Genomic DNA, 19,805 nt, shown 5'->3' on the forward strand with positions numbered 1-19,805 from the left:
TGTACACCAGAAATTGTTTTAAAATTTGGCTGAAGGTACAGCCCCATCATTTGGAGAGTGAGAAGATGTGTGTATGTCAGTTTAGAAGTGTGGTTGTTTAGACTCTTTTGAAAGAGACAAAATCAAGATTAGTCATCAGGATTCCCAAAGTTATATTCAGCATCTTAATCAAGTCCAGTGTTTCTAGGCAATGATCTGCAAAGTTATCAGCAATTTTTCTGTTAGATTTCATGAGACAGTAAGTGAGTGAGATATCCCAGGCAAGACAGGATGCTGCTGCTAACATCTTATGGTCAGGCCCTTCAAAAGTAATCTCTCCCTTGTCTATTTTCCTGCTGGTGAGTGGCAACAATGACCTGAAAATATTTTTGAAGGGCCTTGATTAAAATCATACACATAAAAAAGAAAATAAATGAAAAATGCAATCTTCCCACAATATAAAATTGGGAGAATCTAAACTGCAGAATAAGCAGTTTGTGTAAAAGCTAGAGGTACACAGTGACTGAACAACTTCACCCAAGCAGCATAGTTCTGCACTGACTGGGGAATAAAGATCTCCACAGAGAGTTCCGGTAAGTTCTTTGGGAATCTTACAAGCATATATAGCATGGCCTGAAGGAGAAATTAACTCAGGCCATCTTGTGTCAGGCAGGCTGTAGCCAGCAATGCCAAACCAGAGCAGAAAAAAAGACACTTATACCATATCAAGTCTTAGCATCAAGAAGTGTGGTGTCATTTATTAACGTTCATATCTGTGTGGTTGAATTAACATTGAAAGATCTTATGCTCTAATAGCATAATGCATAGTCATCTACTGTTGAAACAAACACACTCAACAATGATGGAGTTGATCAGGAGAGGTCTGCTGTCAAAAATCTTCACTTCAGTATCTGGATAGACCAATGAAAGCTCTGAGAAAGAGGATAAACTTGTTGAAAAACAAAGAGCAACAGTGTAAACCCTGTATGCTTTTGACAAGATAATTAAAGACTCAGCAAGACAGAATTTTAAGCTGTTCAGTTATAATGAGAACATACACACAAAAAGGAAAAGAGCATGTCACCCAACCAAACATAATGTACGAAGAAAAGTGTAGAAAGCACTTTCAGTTAATAGATGTCATAGAAGAGACTACTTGGGTAGCAAACTGTTTTCAGAAATTTATTGTGACCTTAAATAGGAAAACTAATTTTCAAAATGGGGAACCTTAGTTACACAATCCACAAAATACTTCAAATCTGATGACCAGATGAGTCAAATTCTGCATATACAGAAATGACATTTTGCTGGATGTACTGCACTGCTGCTATGAAATCTCACACTGCTTTTGGACAATTTGGCCATAGGAGAGAACTGGAGGAGGGAAGAAAAGAAAAAGAGGTCAGCAATGCTGAAAAGTCAGCCAGTAACATTGTTGTGGTCTTTGATAAGAACTAAACCTGACAACTTCAGGTTTTTGTCAAAAGCTTTTAATTAGGAAAGAACCTAAAAAGCTTTTAATTAGAAAAGAACCCACAACTCTCCTTTCCAGCACTCGCCCACACTGCATTGACTAAAATAGACTATGGAGCTACAGACAGTTTCTCCCAGATCACCAGAAAACATAGTACTGAATAGCAGAGTAATCCCAATTTCTTTAGCCTTTGTCATTTTTTTGTGTTGAGATCATATTTGTTTTAAAAAGAGCTTCAATTCTATTTTTACAGGCAGTGATGCTTACTGAATACATTCTCTAAGTGTGTGCTAGGCAGCACCATAGCAGGGTAGAAATAGAACCTGTACCCAATCACAGAGCTGTAAGCCTGCAGTATTATGCAACATCCTTCAGTCCACCCTCTTTTAAAAAAAGTTTCCAAGTATTGAGTAATGTGGCTTTGCAAGCCAAGATGGGCCCTGGAGGGAAAAAAACCCACAGAAAATCCTCAATACAAACTTACAGAGCCTTCATTGTACAAATAATATGCACACACAAGAGAAACAGTTCATATAATCATAGAATGGCCTGGGTTGGAAGGGACCTGAAAGATCACACAGTTTGACCCACATGCCATGGGCAACAACACCTTCCACCGGACCAGGTTGCTCAAAGCCCCATCTAACCTGGCCTTGAACACTTCCAGGGATAGGAAGTCCACAACTTCTCTAGACAACCTGTTCCAGGGTCTCACCACCCCCCTAGTAAAGACATTCTTCCTAGTATCTAATCTAAACCTACTCTCCTTCAGCTTAAGGCCATTTGCCCTTGTCTTATTGCTCTTGTGAAAAATCCCTCTCCATCCTTCTTGTATCTCCCTTAGGTGCACAGCTAGAAAAACATTTTACACAGTAGATTTAATGGAGAAATTACATGCTTTGCTTCCCCCTAAAAGCTCTGATTCTCACAAAAGGACAGACTAGCTGTGCTTGAAGCAGATTGGAAATGAAACACAGGACCTAAAAGTGTTACCCTGATGAACTATCTTAGACTAAGCAAGAAATACTATGGAATAAGAATGATCACTAACTTGAGACTAAAGTATTAGCCTCCCTGTAAGAGCTCTTTTGGAGCCAGGCAACTCATACTGCTACCTTAACACTACCCTTAAGATGCTTGTTCTCATTGTCACTGGACTGTTTCTCTCTGGTTTTTTTGCAGCATCTGAGCTTACAGTCAACAGCAAAGGCATTGGTCTGGAAACGGTCTTTGGGATGATTTGCTTTTCTGAGGTCTCTTCTTCCCTCAGTATCTACCTCCCACACCTTCTCTCACCTACGTATTCTACCACAACTTCCACTTTCATTATCTTTTGTTTGGACAGCCTTGTATTCACCTGCTCCATGCCAAAGAACTCAAGTACAAGTATCTCACCACTAAGAAAATGGAAGTGGGAATTTTATTTCATTTTCAAAGCACACATTATCTTCTTTCCACCTCTGTAAATGGGTGAGCCCTGGGGCTACAGAGAAATCTTTTGGGACTGATCCAAACCATATAAGAAACTAAATGTTGGTAAATGCACCAGTTACTGCCCTTTCTCTTTCAGCTTGCAAGTACTAGAACCAATTCTCATATAAAAAAAATTATATCTGTTCTATCTAAAAGTTGTATTTTAGTTTTCATTTTCCAGGATCCATTCCTGCTTAGGGAAAAAAATTACTGTGATTGTATTGCAGGGCTAACAACAGCAGCCAAGAATTCAAGATGGGATTTATTTTTTGGTTAGGGAGTAATGGGAGAAGACAACAGGCAGGAATTTCACTTTCTCACACCTTCTCAGGTAGACTTGGTCAAAAAATAAGCCAGATTATGGCCACCAAAAGCTAGCATTTTCCCCCGAATGCTCATCAAATATTTAAGGATCACAGACAAAATAAAGAGTTACACATGGGGACTTCATATGTAGCCTTGGAGAATAAGCATTTTGCTGAAACCTGCAATTCAGTCTAAACTGAATCAGATTTTTCTCCTTATAAAGGCACCTACACTCAGAGATTGGTAATAGCATAATTTACTGGGTGGAGACAATTAAATCCTTGCCAGACTGGCTGAGAATTCTAGCTCAGAAAGAGGTACTGCACTCCCCTCATATTTCTATCTATGGCCTTAGACTACTATCTGTTTCCCACCAATCCTGAATTTTGGATGCAAGAATAAGAGGGTCTAAATTAGTGTTGTGCAACACAGAGAAGGGCAACCAAAGGATTATGGAAGAAAAGCAATCTACAAGACAGTTGAGAAACAGGAAACTGAAAGCAGATCATCTTTTTCAGCTGCTAGTCACATTTTTTAAAATCTTTGTGCAGAAGATACGAATTTGGATCCTAGGACTAGCGTCTTGGGGTGACTTTATGATGTTGTATCCCATATCGCTGCCCTATGCCCAGAAATCAATTTTGTGCCTTTCTATGCCTGAGAGGGGAAAGAGAAGTGTACTTTTTCAAAACAGTTTGCAGTTTGTTTTCATGTTCCAAGGACACAGAGATAAAACCTGTCTGCTTCTGCAGCAGCGGCAGCGAGAGTGGGGAAGGCACCCGGCTTGCTTTCGGCCAGTTTTTCAGCTCCTTTTTCTTTCTCTGGAGAGAGACAGGGAGCTGAACTTTTGTTTTTCCTGGGACTTTGGTTTTTCCTATATTTTTTTTCCTCTGCTGGACTGTTTCAACATCAGAATACATTGGGAGGAATTTCCACAGAGGCCTTGGCCCTGGAGGTGGGCCCACCACCCCGTCCCAGCTCCAAGGAGGGGGAGAGAGAGATCTACGGAAGGACTCTGAAATTTTCCCAGGTTTCTCTCAGCATAGCAAGAGGTTTTATTATTTAGCATCATTATCCTTTTCCTGTGTGGTTGTTAAATAAATAGTTTTTATCTCTTTCACTTTCCTTCGAGGAAAATTCATTTTTTCCCAAACCTGGTGGGGGAGGGCTGGTTGTAACCTACCTTCTCTCAGAGGATATATTTCCAAATTTTCCCAAACTGGCACAAATAGAAAAGAGTACAGCATAGTAAAAGACAAACAAAAGAGTTCTTAATGATAAGGCCCCACATCTCTCATCACTGAAGCCTCTCATCCCTGTCACAAATAAAACAGTCATCAACTACTCTATTGGCTTAGAGTTACAGAACAGATTTCCATCCTACTGAAATAAGAATTTCTGCCCTGCTCATGAGAAAGTTTAGGTGTTGCTGAACTTCACTTCTTGCTGAAGATGTGCATTAACCCTCTTAAAATACTTTTGATAGGAAAAGCTTTTGCTTAGATGCCCATGTATGCTGAAGGGAAAAACAGAAAATAAGGTGTTATTAGCTGCACAATTACAAGACCAGAAAAACCCAAAGCAATAGACAAGAACACAGGAAAATATAAGAGAGTACAGCCATAATTACATTTATTAAAAGACATGCTACAACAACTAGAGTTAGGAAAAGAGTTAGGTATAGATACCATGTAATCAGAAAACACACTAACTTAAAAACCCAGAATATATTACAGCACAAACAAAATCAAATTCACCATGCACTACACAGTCACAAAATAGGTTTCTTTAATACATCTTACATCTTCTTTCAGTTTTAAGTCATCTCCACAGACATGGAATACTTTTCATGCAATGCCACAAGATGCTTTACAAATGAAAGCTGTTGCTTATTAAAATATACAGACAATCTTTTTATATAAAAACATTTTACATTTCCATTTGTTTCCCCAAACACTCTTTTGCCAGATTTAAAAACAAGAAAACCAAAAACCAAACAAAACATGATGGTACAAATATTTACAGTATTTTCTTGTGTTAGATGAGCATTTTTATAAACCAAAAGGAACTTCTATGAACAGATCATGTAAAATGAAGGAATGACAGCAATTTTTAGAGATGTTTATTGTCTTGAGTACAGGACTAAAAGCAATGCATTAACTTTTTGCATTCTCTCACACCATTTGGTTCACATTACAGTTTCATTTTCCACTGTTTCTACCACCAGTAATAGTCTCAAATAGAGACCACTTTGCACTGGGTCTTCCCATCAGAAAAGAGTGTGAGAGAAAACAGGTTTTCATGTATCTCAGTAAAACCAGAACAGTCTTTGGTCAGTGAGTGCAATGACATTCTGATGCAAGAATCTGCTTGGTTAGCAACTTCTGTCTTGTGCTGCTGCAGAACTTCTGCACAAAGTGGGTAACATATTCAAAAAGAATTGGAAAGTGCTTCAAATGAAGTTCATGTGTGGTAGCTTCCCACTCATAAATAAAGCAGAGTTTCCAAGAACTGAAAAACTGCTTACAGTGATGACATTAATCTGCTAACGTAAAAGCTTTTTTCATTTATCAAGGACCTTCAATTATGTAAGCATTTAATTTCTTTGGGAGTGCTCCAAGCACAACATGTCATTATTATCTGACGTTGGAAATAACACTGAGTTATGCTTGGATTTCTACATATTGCAGTACAAAAGAAAAAGCTGCAATGGGAAAGGCAATAGAATAATTAAATATGCATTGAAACAGCTGTAGTTCACTTCTTGTATAGTCAGTAGACAATATTAATTTTCCACAATATAAATATACATTTTCCAGAGGGGGAAAATGTATTTATTATACTTAAGACATGTACAAATATGAAAAACTCTACATATAAAACTACTGAAGGCACAAAAACTTTGGTCCAATTTTGTTCCTATATCACATCCCCCATCAATAAAACTCTGAAGTTAAATACTTCAGAAATTTTCTATTCTAACTGTTACAATTTGCTTTGAAAAGAGCAGGCAAACAATCTTGTATACAGCAAACAAAGCTACAGAAGATGAAGTTAATTTAAAGACAAAATTCTGTGTAATCTCACTAGTATCCTTTCAGCACAACAGTAACAATACTAAGTTCGATAGTTGTGCTCTACCTAACAACATATCAGGGCCAAAGGTTAAGGCAACACAATGCTTTTTGTAGGCAGCTGACCTCTCATTTGAAAAAGAGAAGTATAAGCTAACAGCATAAAATGACAAGTAGTAGGTCTACATCTCTTATCCCCAACTCATCACTTTCCTACTGACATAAATCAGAGGAGGGAAAGATAATTGATCACACAGGTCTCACTGGCAGTACTATCCACAAACACTAATAGTTTTCTAGGCATACAGACACAAGTTTGCTGTCTGTAATCAGTAATGTCACAAATAGGCAAGTCTCCACAGATATGTGGAATATCTTCCAAATAAAAAGGACCTCAATTTATCAATACACAAAACCAGTGCAACTTACAGGACCAGCAGACAAGGCAACTGAGTCAAATTATGAGTCGAAGTTTAAAAAACTGGTTCTGATATTTCAAGAGTTATGCAGAAATTCAAAGAAGCAGAAGTTTTACCACTATATAACAAATCAAGGATCATTTGAAAAGGCACTTAGCTGCTCCTGGGTTGTTACAAAGGCCTTATTACACTTTGAACCAAGTGTGCATCCATCAAAAAAAAATGGACTAGGAGGTAACTAAGAGTTGATTCAAGGGCATGACATATACAAAGGCATAACTATACAGTCATAGAATCATAGACTATGCAGAGGTCGAAGGGACCCACAAGGATCACCAAGTCCAGCTCCTGGCCCTGCACAGGATAGCCCCAAAGAATCACATCATGTGCCCAACTTACACTGTGCACATTACCAGATACTTCACCAATTATTTAAACAGACATTAATAACATATGCTAAAGTAATTATAAACCTATCTTTAACAACGTAAGGCCACAGTATAGAGAAGATGAAGCCAGAATCCTCTTCAGAGTTATACAGCTAACAGAGAAAAAGGCAAAAGACAGGGGATGAAGTATGTTTAAAGCCTAGTTACATATTAGGAAAGCAAAGTCACAGTGAGGACTGCCCAACAGAATAGCAAAGAACAAAGAATTTGTTCCATTTGATTTTTTAAAATTTACATGGACAATTCTTTGAGTAACTGCTTAAAGCTGTCCATAATCTGACTGAAAGGTAGGACTAAGGCCTTTGGAGGTTCCTTTCTATCTACATCAGTGTAGATAATAGAATAATACCATTCTGTATTTAGAGAATAAATAGATTTATTTATTCTGTAGAATAATACCATTCTTTCCCAAATCTTGCTCTTTTCACAGATATCAAGGGATCTACTATTATACACTTTAGAGAATCAAGAACTGAGATACAACTGTGCTTTTGCAGTCAGGCACTAATGAGTCAAACCAAAGCATAAAAAAATATTTCTTTTACCACGATCCTTTATTAACAATGCATTGTGATAACTAAGGGGTTTTGTTTGTACTTTCAATTATTCAAGGCAGAACACTAGATGGGAAAAACTAGCCTTAACTAGTGCCTTCATGCTGCTAAGCAAATGTTAAAATGTACTGTCAAGTTACAAAGCTTGTCTGCACATCTTGTAAAAGCAGATCTCCCTAAGAGGCAGCATCTTTCAGATACACACAAATCTGGAAGTGTGTTGACAAGAATAGTTCTGTTGAAGAAATAGAACAATAAAGGTGAATCAACAAGATACAGAATACTTGTACCACAAAACCAAAAAGCAAACATAATAAATACCCACATTCAGATTTTCCCTAAGTTAAAAATTTTTAAGATTCTGTCAGTCTTTTCATCAGTGCTCACAGTCAAAGGGAAGGTGTTTGAAAGGGACAGTCAAATCTGGCAAATCAACAAATGCTTCTGAGGCTGTGTCCCAGCCAGGGGTTTGGCTGATCCGGCCATGGAACTTGCTTTCAGAAACTGGGTCTGCTGAGGGCTGATGGGGTGCACCTGTAAGAAGAGGGGAAGAGCATCTTCTGCCACAGGCTTGCCAAGCTGGTGAGAAGGGCTTTAAACTAAAGATGCTGGGGGGAAGGGAACCTCAGTCTACCCCACTCCCCAATTTGGTGCCAGTGCCAGCAACAGATGTCCAGAGCCTGAAGAGGGATCACAGGTCAGCAGAAATGCACCTGAAGAACAAGACAAATTCTAGCCACTCCAGCCAGTAAGTCAGCTTCATTAGGGTCTCAACTCCAAAGCATCTATGCAATAGCACAAAGGAAGGGGAATAAACAAGAAGAGTTACAGATGTGGGCATGCCAGCAGGCTTATGATCTCAGTTGCATGTCATGGACAAACAGTGGGATGGCTCTAAAGAGTGTTGGAATGGAAGGATAAAGGCTCTTCAGGAAGTACTGGAAGGGTAGACAAGGAGATTGTGTTGCCCTCTATGTCAATAATGAGCTGGAGCTCATGGAGCTTCACCTGGGGATGGATGAGGAGCTGACTGAGAGTTAATGGGTCAGGATTAAAGGCAGGCAAGGGACAGGTGACTTTTTAGTGAGGGTGTGCTACAGATTGTCTGACCAAGGAAGACAGAGAACATGAGGCCCTTTACAGACAGAGAGGAGCAGCCTCATGTACACAAACCTTGTTCCTCATAGGGAACTTCAACCACCCTAATATCTGTCAACACAGCAGCACATAATCCAGGAGCTTCCTGGAGTGCCATGATGATAACTTCCTTCTCCAAGTGATAGAAGAGCCAAGGAGAGGAGGTGCTATGCCAGGCCTTTTTCTCCCAATGAGGAGGGGCTGGTGGGGAATGTGAAGCTCAAGGGCAGCCTCAACTGCAAAGACCATGAAATGGAGTTTGAGATCCTTAGGGCAGCAAGGAAGGTGCACAGAAAGCTCACTACCTGGACTTCAGGAGAGCAGACTCTGGCCTCCTCAGGGATCTGCTTTGTAGAAAATCATGGGATAAAGACCTGGAGGGAAGAGGGGCCCAAGAAAGCTGGTTGATATTCAAGGATCACCTCCTCCAAGCTCAGGAGTGATTATCCCAACAAAGAGGAAGTCAGGTAAAAACATCAGGATGACATTAGATGGACAAGGAGTTCCTGGATGAACTCAAACACTGAAAGAAAGTCTACAGAGAATGGAAATAATGACATGTAGCCTGGGAGGAAAAGAGGTTTTCTGAGCAGCCTAAGTCTATGAAACTGCGAAAACTAAAGCTTCCCTGGAAAAGAGGAAATATAGCCTACATTTGGAAAAAGGGAAATAAGGTAGACCCAGGGAACTATAAGTCTGTGAGTCCCACCTTGGTTCCCAGTAAGATTATGACATAGATGGCTTCACTAAAGGCAAATCACGCCTGACAGATTTAGTGGCCTGCAACAGAGTTACAGCAATGGTGGGTAAGAAAAGAGCAACTGATGTCATCTACCAGGACTTGTGCAAAGCATGACACTGTCCCACAAAATAACCTTGTCTCTAAACTGGAGACACGGATTTGATGCGTGGACCTGGAAAAGGAATTGGCTGGATGGTCACATTCAAAGAGCTGTAGTCAACAGCTTGATGTCCAAGTGGAGTCCAATAATGTGTGGTGTTGTGAAAGGATAAGCACTGCTACCAGAGCTGTTAAAACACTCTTGTTGGTGACATGGACAGTGGAATCAACTGCACCCTCACCAAGTTTGTTGACAACACCAAGCTGTGTGGTACAGTCAACACACCCAGAGGGAAAGGATACCATCCAGAAGGACCTGGACAGACTGTGAGGGGGGCCTGTGAGACGCTCATGAAGATCAATCCACACCATTCTATGATTCTGTGAAATCCAAAAGGTAACATCCCTAAGGGGAATACTATTCCTAAGCCAGTTGAACTTTCCAGTACATTGTACATTCTGCATATTCATATAGTTGTGTTGTACGGCACTTGTTATAGCTACATCTGTACAGTCAGATTGGCTGCTACTGTTGAGGAACACATTCGCTGAGGTAGCTCAGGGTGCAGCTGCAGCAGGAGCTGGCAAGCTACTACTGGGCTGATTTTGCAAAAATAATTCAGAGGGAAAATTTGAGAAAGCTCACTACAGAATACTCAGAACACTCTTTCTTCTAGAAAGATAAACTCATACAACTCAGATGAATGAAAACAATTATGAGTGGCAAAACATTACAGCAGAAACATTCTGCAATAGTTAGAAGTAAGTAAATGCCATGTTTGAAAGAAATGGGTCTTTAAAATGTGGTAAAGTCAAATTAAATTTATTTTCAATTAATTTATGTAAAAGAAAATGCTAGAAAAAAAAGCCCTTAAAATGAGATTTAGCTCTTAAAAATACTATCAGAAGTCATTAGTATTAATCTGTACACTCATGACCAAACTTAAGTGCATCTCAGCTCATTCCCCAAAGAGAAACCAAGATTCAGTATCAAACATACTTACAAAGGAAAGAATGGTAGCATTCTATTACCTGAAGTTTAATACTGATAAAGAAATGCAGAAACCTGAAAGAGAATATTCTGATACAGCCAGTGTCTCTCAAAAAGTTAGACTAAGTCCAGAAACTGAACTGGATTTGCTGTTTGGCTTTCCTATATAGGTTTGTTTGGGTTTTTTAATTTATTTTGTCTGGGTGTGAATTTTTTATCGGTGAAGTACTACCACCAGAGAAGTGCAACTAGGTAAATTTAAAGAATCCCTACGTGATTACACAATGAATGAAACCTCATTCCCATCTATATGCACTCTCCATAAGAAAACACAAGGAACTAGAATTCAAAGTGTTAATTAATGAAAAAAAAAGTATCTTGAAGTATTATGGAAAACGTTTTCAAAAAAGATGAAGAGGAGAATTTTCACAAAGCCCACAATATTTTTGCAAGATACGTCAGATAACACTCTAATCTATTGTATCATACACACATAGTAAGGCACATAATAAGAAATTAGGTAAATACACAGTAATTTAAGTATTAGACTTTAGAGTGGTAAAAAATCTCAAGGTTTAATTTTTCTGCCCTGAAAGATGACCTTAGCAAAAATAACTTCTTAGAAACTTGAGAAACCATCATAGACCTGAATATTTTCTGTAAGATTGCAAACACTTAATTATTTAGAGAAATGTAAAAGATTATTTTAAATCAAGACCATTTTCTTGTTTTACTTTCTCCAAGGTACTATTACATATCCCTTCATAGTAGAAATAGGACATCAAAGTTCCAACCCATGGTCAAGTCAACCTAATTCTCCAATACATCTTGAAGAAACTTGTCAAACACCTTTTATTCCACAGAGAGAAGGCGCTGTCTTCTCTCTAATAATTTAATCTATAAGAACAGCACAGACTTTTTACTTTTATAAACAAGTTATTTGTAAAGATTTGCCAAAGTATGAACACACACCTTGGTAACATAAATACTACCTAGAGGATACTCACAGTTACTGTTTGCTTTTCTTCAAGAAACCCGAGCACTATTTCACATTCAAATTAGTGTTTAATCTGCACAGAGTACATTTACCATTTCACTAAACATACTCGTTTTGTATATGTAAAAGCACTCTAAATTTTTTTTTGTAAGGCTGATTTCAAACAAAAGCTGAAAAAACGTTCTCAAAATACCATTTTAAGTAGGAAATTTGATGATAAATATTTTTCCTAAACTATTTCACAGAAGAATCTTTCTAGGTATGACATACTTGCAGCCAGAATCAGAAAAAATCATCACTTAATTCTTTGTGTATGAATGAGGTTTTTTTTAAGAGACAAGAGTCGGTCACAGCTGTCTCAGTCTCTGTTTGAAGATTTTACTAAACCATTTTGCAGCCTTAAAGGGAAAGTTCACAGAAAATTCAGATTGTAGATTTTGAGAAGGAAACTCTGAGATGTTGGTTTTCTCCAAAGTCATGATTGTGAAGCTCAATGAGAGCATGAACTGCTTCTTCCACAGAGCCCAGCTGGATAAGAGCCATTTTGCAATCTTTCCTGCAGTACAATAAAATCCATTATTAATCCTAACCAAATTTTCACTAGCCAATGCAGAAAAGTGATGTAAGTGGTTTTTTCTCAGCCATATCACACACACTGGACATTTGTACAGCAAAAAAAAAAAAAAGAACTATTTGTGCACCTGCTAAAATGTAAAGACAACTAAACTACATAAATTTCACAAATCTATGGCTTAAAGCCATGCCATTCTTTCGTTACTCTGGACTTCAAAAAGCTAGATCAAAATAAGCCTTGAAGACCTCTAAGAAATAGTGGCATTGTCCATATAGGTGGGATTATTCTAGCAGGCATGATTATACTAAAATAACGATGTCAAGTAACCTTAATAAATGTAGATACATTGTCATCACTGTCATCTTTTATATGGCATTTTATATACACACAACTTGTGTTTTTTCAAGAAGTGAGCAGTTTCCTTAAACTTATTTTACTTTGAGCACATGGAATTTGTCAAAAGGCTGCTTATTTTTAGTTTAGTTATGCTAACAAAGTATTCCATTTAAAATTTTAAGATTGAAAGTATCATAAAAATTGTGATAGGTGTACTGCTTTTGCCTATAGCTACACATACATGGAACCCCGCCTATAGTTACATACACATAGAAAGTCACAAAAAAGCAATTAGCTGTTTTCCAGGATGAAAACTTGCTTAGCAATTTTACAAGAGAACTTACTGGAAAAATCTGAAGCCTCTCACAGTAGATCCTTTACTTGTAAAAAGATTCTTCAAATCATCGACAGTAACAGAAGGCCTAATTGAAAAAAACAAAAAACAAACAAAAGAAAAACTCACCCCAGCTTGTAGAAGAGCACAGAGTTCTGTAATAATATCAAGATCTCAATTTTGGCTTCTAAATTAGTTCTTGCTAGTTTGTTCAAATTTATCTCCACCAATTCAAACCATGTCAACATTTCAGCCCAAAACATTTGCCTTTTACTCTACATTTTAGTATCACATTGTGCTACAAAAATATTTTAGACACACTCTATTGTTTTTCATCCAAGCCTGTTTCTTTCTCCGTTAAATTCAGATTGCATAAAAATCTCGTAAAATCTTAAAGAATACACTTCATCTTGCATTTCAATTTGTGCAAATGTGCTTCACGTTTCAATTTTCAAAGATTTTCATTTTACTCAGAAAGCTGTTTTCAAAGTGTGTTATAATTTCTTTTCTTACTTGGGCAAAATGCCGTAGTTTCTTTTTTTCCCTTCCTGCACAGCTGCCTAACAAGAGACGCCTGTAAAAACTTATGTTTGGCTGTTACTCCACACACTGTTGACAACATTCTAGACATAAAAAAGATTATTTCAGTCTTAAAGAACACACTAAATACTTTTTTCTTTCTTACAACTTGCTCTCCACATAAGAGGTCTGAATTCTGTAGAAACTATTTTTTAAGAAGTGCTAGAATTATTAAAATCTGTACCTATATTAAATAATGTCAATGATGAATTTGTTGTGACGTACATTACCTCAAAAAACATCTTTAACCTTTGTGAAAATTCATGACACACGACTTAATATGTAAAAACCAAAAGCATACTCTCAAGAAAATGTAAACTAATCAAATTCAAAGAAGATAATTCACTCAGTTATCCTCTTTGCTAATGATAAAAAAGGGACAGTTAAAGGATTCACATGCTGTTAATTACATACCAGAAGCACCCACAGCAGAACAAATCATTAAAGGCCAAGGAAAGAAAACTAAAACTTATGTCAGACTTTGTAACTTGACAACATAACCTAAAAAACATCTTTCCAAGAAGATCACATGTAGATACTCACGGGATGTTTGAGAGATGCAAGGTGGCAGATGGAGGAAAGATATTTTGGAAGTTCTTAGAGCAAGGATTTTTAAAGCGATGTAAAGGGCTATTGCTGTAGTCCTTTGTCAGACCTTTGTCCTCTTGTCCCTCCCGAGGAAGTTGAATTGTCTGATATTTTGAAAGAGTAGCATGCATGACCCTTCCATAAAGCTTCTGTCCATTCAAGTAGTTGATAGCTAACCAGTGGAAATGTAATTTGAACAGGAATTAATGGAGGGGAAAAAAAGACAATTCTTGGAATACTGTTTTCTACTTAGTGTCAGATTTCACATTCTGAACTTAAACTACAACTTCCACATCTACCAGGTGGGCTATGTCAGAACACTACATTTAAAAAAGGTATAAGGATGCAATATAATCTCCAGTTCAAATGACAAAAAACCGTAAAACAGCATTTCAATACAGAACAGTTGATTATTCTTAAATAGCTAGATATAAGATAAATCACAGGAAAATAATATAATGTATTATTAAAATAAATGACAAGAAAATTGTATGTTTTAATTCTAGTATTTACTAGATTGAGATTCACAGGACCTTTTTTTAAAAGCCACTAAGAGTATTATCAAAGTTTGTATGCAGTAATGCAGCACAATGATGAATTTAATGTTTATGCTTGTCACTAACAGATGGCAAATTCCTCCTTTATAACAAACTCCTGTTAGCTTGAAGCATAATTGTGCCTTAAAAATCAATACCTAATTGAGCCTGGCTTGCATCTGCCATCTGAACCAAAGCAATTCCTCTTTTCTTAAACATGATCTTCACACGATGCACATCACCATACACACCTGTGGAAATCCAGAAAGGAATTTTTTTCAGAGCACTACTATGAAAAGCACAATGCCAAGTCTGTTTCTTTTGACTAACATTAATGCTACAAAGAACAATCACCTCATTAAACAGGTTGGTCAAAATATTAGTATAAGGAGAGTTTTAAAGTTTGTGTATTTTTTTCTGAGGCTCAAAAGTGGAGGAAAATCCCCAGGATCCTAGTCATACTACTACTGCATGTTTATGTTCAGTTTTAAAATAGTGCAATAGTTGTCAAAGTCCTCTTAATTTAGGTATTTTAAAATATTATTCTGACAAACATTGTCCCCTGCAACTAATGTATGAGCCAATTCTGTACAGCATTTCCTCTGATGAAACCTCTGTTTTTTCGTCTTACTTTGCTTTCCCATTTTTTGTAGTAAACAAATTGGACCACACACCAAAATTCTTCTGACACTAACTGCTTTGCAATTTTGCTACCTGTGGCTTATAACTTCTGACTCCACTTACTGCCATTTAGAAACCAGTGCATTCTCTCAGCGCATTTTCTGGACACGAACAGAACAATGGAGTTTGAATTAACCAGCGTGGGTCAGACAAATAAAAAGAAACACTAGCCCTGTCTCAACGTATATTTGACATATCTTACCAAATAGGATGAAAAGTCCATAAGGTGTGATGGCCTGTTTAAATGATAAAATGAGTATATTATTTCTAAAGCCATGCAAATAAAGACATCTATTCCATAAATGCATGGTAAACAAAAAGAATGGAGAGATACTGCATACTAATACATAAACCTGTCTCTCCAAAAGCCACTCCCTCCAATAACCACAGGGTATGGCACTCTCGTTAATACACATTTGCTATGCACATGTAAAATACATAAACAAGCTAACACTTCAGCTCATGCATTTTCATCACTCAAGAATGATTCCGTCATGCTGCAGAAGCTATTAATATTCTAAGTAGCTTTATTATTTGACCTTATTCTTTGTATGCTAGCAGCTCATTCCCTGAAAAAAAATGAAAGACATTTGCTAAACTGAAAATAAAGCATTAAAGAACTCCTTTATATTTTGTAAACAGACAATACCAACAAAACTAAACCCAGTTGCTTCAAAATGTGTTTGCTTTGTCTTCAGTTTTGTCCCCATCCCTCTACATGGCCAAGACATTCTAAACAGAGACACAGAGAATTCAACTGTTTATGCATGAATCATATAGAAAGTGGTATTTAAATTGTATATTCAATTAGAAGCTGTGAACAGGAAGCTAAATATGGAAAGGAATTATTTTTCTTCAGTGTTTCTCAATTAAATTCTTGTGTACCAAGAACCAAAGAAGATAATTTACACTCTAATGCAGCCAAAATTTTTTCAACTGAGGCAAAGGTTTTGCCAGCACTAAAAATACTTGCATATCAGAAGCACTACTTGCACTCTCTAGCACTATTCCTTCTCAGCTCAACTTCTCAAATGTGCACCAAACATACCTAAATTATTCAAAAATAGAAGATATTACAGCCTAAGTGTAAGCCCATGCCCATTTATCAAGGGCATTTAGTAGTAGAGAACAATCAATGTAAAGTTTAAATTCATCAAGAGTTTATTCTTCTAGCCCAAATATTTTAATTCAGGATGGAGGTCTCTGTTTTAAAAAGAAATTCCTTATTCAAATAAGACCACAGTATTTCTTCTTTAAAAAAAAAAAGGAGGGGGGGGGGAGTGAAAGACAAAACCAGATAATTTAAAGGCCATGAAGGCATGTTTAAATGCGCACTGAAACCCTGCAACAGGAGAGAAATAGGAACTGAAATAAGGTCAACCAGATTTCCTATGCAGAGAAAAAGAAATGACAGTGGTCAGACTACCAATACTGAAGGACAAGTGTTACAGAACTGCCAAGAAACAGTATCTTAAAAGGATAAAAATAGAATGTACAACAGCATTAATTGTTGGAAATTAATGCTGTTATACATTCTTATTTTTATCCTTTTAAGAAGTTGCGCATTACTTCATACACTGATATTGTATCATGCAATACAGCACTAAGTTCTACATGAATTCTTAGCTATGATTAGTGTAATGTAAAGCATCAGTGTCCTAAAAAGAGCTCCAACCTATGCTTCACATATTCTTGAGAAGCACACTCCTTACACATTCAGAAAATCATCTTAAATAGTTGGCTGCAGAAAGCACACCCGCAGCCATCACCAGAAACTCACTGATACATTGAAAAATCAAAGAAAACGTGACTTGTCTTACAGCCCTATCTGCAGCTGGTTTTTTGATGCTTACTGTGAATTTGGCTGTTAGTACGAAAACAGAAACACAATTACTTAAAGAAACTGGTGAACAGATTTTTAAACCTCAGAGTATGAAGGTAACTTCCATTTTGCCAACAACTCCTAATTCTAACAGTTTCACAGTTAAGTAAATGTATTGAGTGTGTATAACAAGAATTTTAGATTGCTGGAATAGGACTGCTTATCAACAGTCAAACAGAATTGTCTTTTAAGTCATGGCCCTGGTAAAGCTTGATTTTAATTTTGTTAAAAGATGCACATTGCTTTTAATTAAGCACTGATCAGTGTTTGAATAACACGAGTAAGATTATAGATCAGCCTGTGTCATTTCCACTACAAAAATAACTTTCCAACTTGTCCTTTGTAATTTTACTACCACCATATGAAAAATCAGCTGTGTGGTACTATGACAAGTGAATACGTGTACTTATTAGCTTTTAAAAATAAATGTAGAGTGATGTCAGTAACAGTGCACCTGTATTCTTTTTCTTCAGTCTGGAAAAGTTGCAAAACTAGAAACACCCTACACATACTTAGAAAGGTTCTTGATTTGGCATGCTTTTATTTCCTTTTCTCTTCCCTTCTTTCCATCTAATTCCTTGGTTTTTAACCAATGTAATGAAGAATTCTTTGCCTTCTTTACAGATAAAACAGCACACAGAGGAGTCATACTAACAGATGTATCAGTAAATTATCCTATGTATGTTGTTTACATCTTCAAATATTTCTTACATTTGGCCACAGACTTCTCTCCAATTACCAGCTACACTGCTAACATAGGGTTCTTGAAGTAAATTGTGTTAGGAAGCTTTTCACTGATGACTGGAGTTTTTAATATTACCAGCTACCTAAAATGAGTATAGAGCTGTCCTGTTTTTTATATTATCAGCATAGAGAATTCTTATTCCTTCAGCTAATGTCAGTTTGCAATGATTCTGGCAATTGGTACAAGGTGACACTTGCATCAGTTCCACTAGTCAAACTTACTTCAGGGTTGAGGTTGCTGACTAATAAAACGGAGCTTCCTGGAATACCAGGAATAGTCATGTGTCCAGGCGCTGCTGACGTGGTGACCGTGAGAGGACCAAGTGCTCCAGGAACAGGCGGAATGGAAGGACCTGGAAGGGTATAAATAGCATCACTTGACATCTCAAAGTGGAAAATGTAGTATACAAAAGTAGGCTGTATTTGGCAAAAAAAAAATCAGTATTCGATTTACAAATGCTTTTAAAGAATTTAGTTATTACTAATATCTGACCAATAAAGCAGGAAGCACCTCCCTTTCAGAGAAAAAGAAATATTCAGCTACACAGACCCAAAGAAAAGGGGACATAAATTGCAGCCCAAGAAAAAAGAAAAATAATTCAGCATAAAAGTTTATCCTGTGCTAGAAAGGAAAAGATCTCAGTCTAAAAGACTATCTATTTCTCACTTGATAGCCAGAAAAGGGGAGACTTCCCTTTATTTGCTTTGAATGACTTGGCAGTTTTATGATTCTTAGAAAAACAAATGCTTTATTTCTTCTCTTGCAGATAATCTTCATCACGGAATTTAAGTTTTTTGCTTATTGAAAGATACACTACATCAGTATATGGTTTTTATTACAAAAACTCATTTTACTGAGTATACATATGAGATAGAGAATTACAAATACTCAAATTAATACTGTGTTCTGATAGCTATATTAAAAAAAAAGACTCTGGACAGATGTATTCAGATGGGTCACTAGCCATAACTACAAATACCACATTTTTAGAAAACAAACTTACCTGCACCTTGAGGAAAGCCCAAGGCTGGGGCAAACCCAGGAGGCCCAGTATATGATGGAAAGATGGTATTTTGGGTGGCTAGAGAGAACAGATACATCTAATTAAAGCGGATTTTGAAAGTTTTGGAAAACAGAAGGGATTTCAGCAATCAGAATCAGCTACCAGCATTGCTAGATTGACTTCATCTGTGATTCCAGATGTTTATAAAATGTTTGGGTTAAAACTCTCATTGAAATACAAGACTATGTTTTACAAAGACAATTTTCAGCTACTTTTGAAGGCAAATATTCTGGTCAGCCTCAACATTACTCTCTAAAATGAGGTCAGGGCAAAATATAAATTAGACAAGTTTGAATAGGAAAGCACAGCACAGATTAGTATCCATTAAAGTTAATATGACTGTGTTCACTGGTTTTTATTCACACAATGGACATGTATTCTAGAAATTTTCTGCTAGTAAATATAGTCAAAGATGTTTTGCAGTGATGAGATACAACTCCTGAATATTTCTAAGATCAGTATAAGCTAAACAATACAAATATCTACAACTAATCTGAGATTCTGAATTTTACTAGCTGCTGAAATGCATGAAGTGTACATATACAGCATTTTAAGGAGATGTACTTTCCCGGTTTGTGTAACTTTATAAATAACCAGTGTTTTTTATAGTTCCCCTGGAAATCACAAGCATTAACCAGATTTGGAATAGCAACATATGGAGAGTCCCAGAGTCAAAGATAGTTCAGTGATTTCCACATTAGTATGTGGAGTTAAGTGCTACCAGAATAGCACACAAAGCTGTGTTCTAAGAGGCAGTTAGATACAAGCTTGCACTGTGGATCTGTTCATATGT

At 36.9% G+C, this 19,805-nt stretch overlaps 1 protein-coding gene across 5 annotated transcripts in view; it reads right to left on the reverse strand.

The window, feature by feature from the left end:
- Nucleotides 1-704: 704 nt before the first annotated feature.
- Nucleotides 705-19,805, reverse strand: part of PTBP3 (polypyrimidine tract binding protein 3) — a 49,041-nt gene continuing 29,940 nt past the window's right edge. For 4 of the 5 annotated variants that reach the window (XM_032097015.1, XM_032097011.1, XM_032097013.1 and 1 more), the window contains 7 exons: nucleotides 18,953-19,030; nucleotides 18,171-18,301; nucleotides 15,525-15,558; nucleotides 14,800-14,892; nucleotides 14,061-14,277; nucleotides 12,949-13,026; nucleotides 4,838-12,250 (listed from right to left, as the gene is read on the reverse strand). In XM_032097015.1, the coding sequence (XP_031952906.1) occupies nucleotides 12,118-12,250; nucleotides 12,949-13,026; nucleotides 14,061-14,277; nucleotides 14,800-14,892; nucleotides 15,525-15,558; nucleotides 18,171-18,301; nucleotides 18,953-19,030 (764 nt within the window). In that variant the 3' untranslated portion in view covers nucleotides 4,838-12,117. Of the gene's footprint in view, nucleotides 1,354-4,837; nucleotides 12,251-12,948; nucleotides 13,027-14,060; nucleotides 14,278-14,799; nucleotides 14,893-15,524; nucleotides 15,559-18,170; nucleotides 18,302-18,952; nucleotides 19,031-19,805 lie in introns of those variants that run through there. The other variant, XM_032097014.1, reaches the window with a different exon arrangement.

This window comes from Corvus moneduloides, chromosome Z, assembly GCF_009650955.1.
Source record: "Corvus moneduloides isolate bCorMon1 chromosome Z, bCorMon1.pri, whole genome shotgun sequence".
NCBI lineage: Eukaryota > Metazoa > Chordata > Aves > Passeriformes > Corvidae > Corvus > Corvus moneduloides.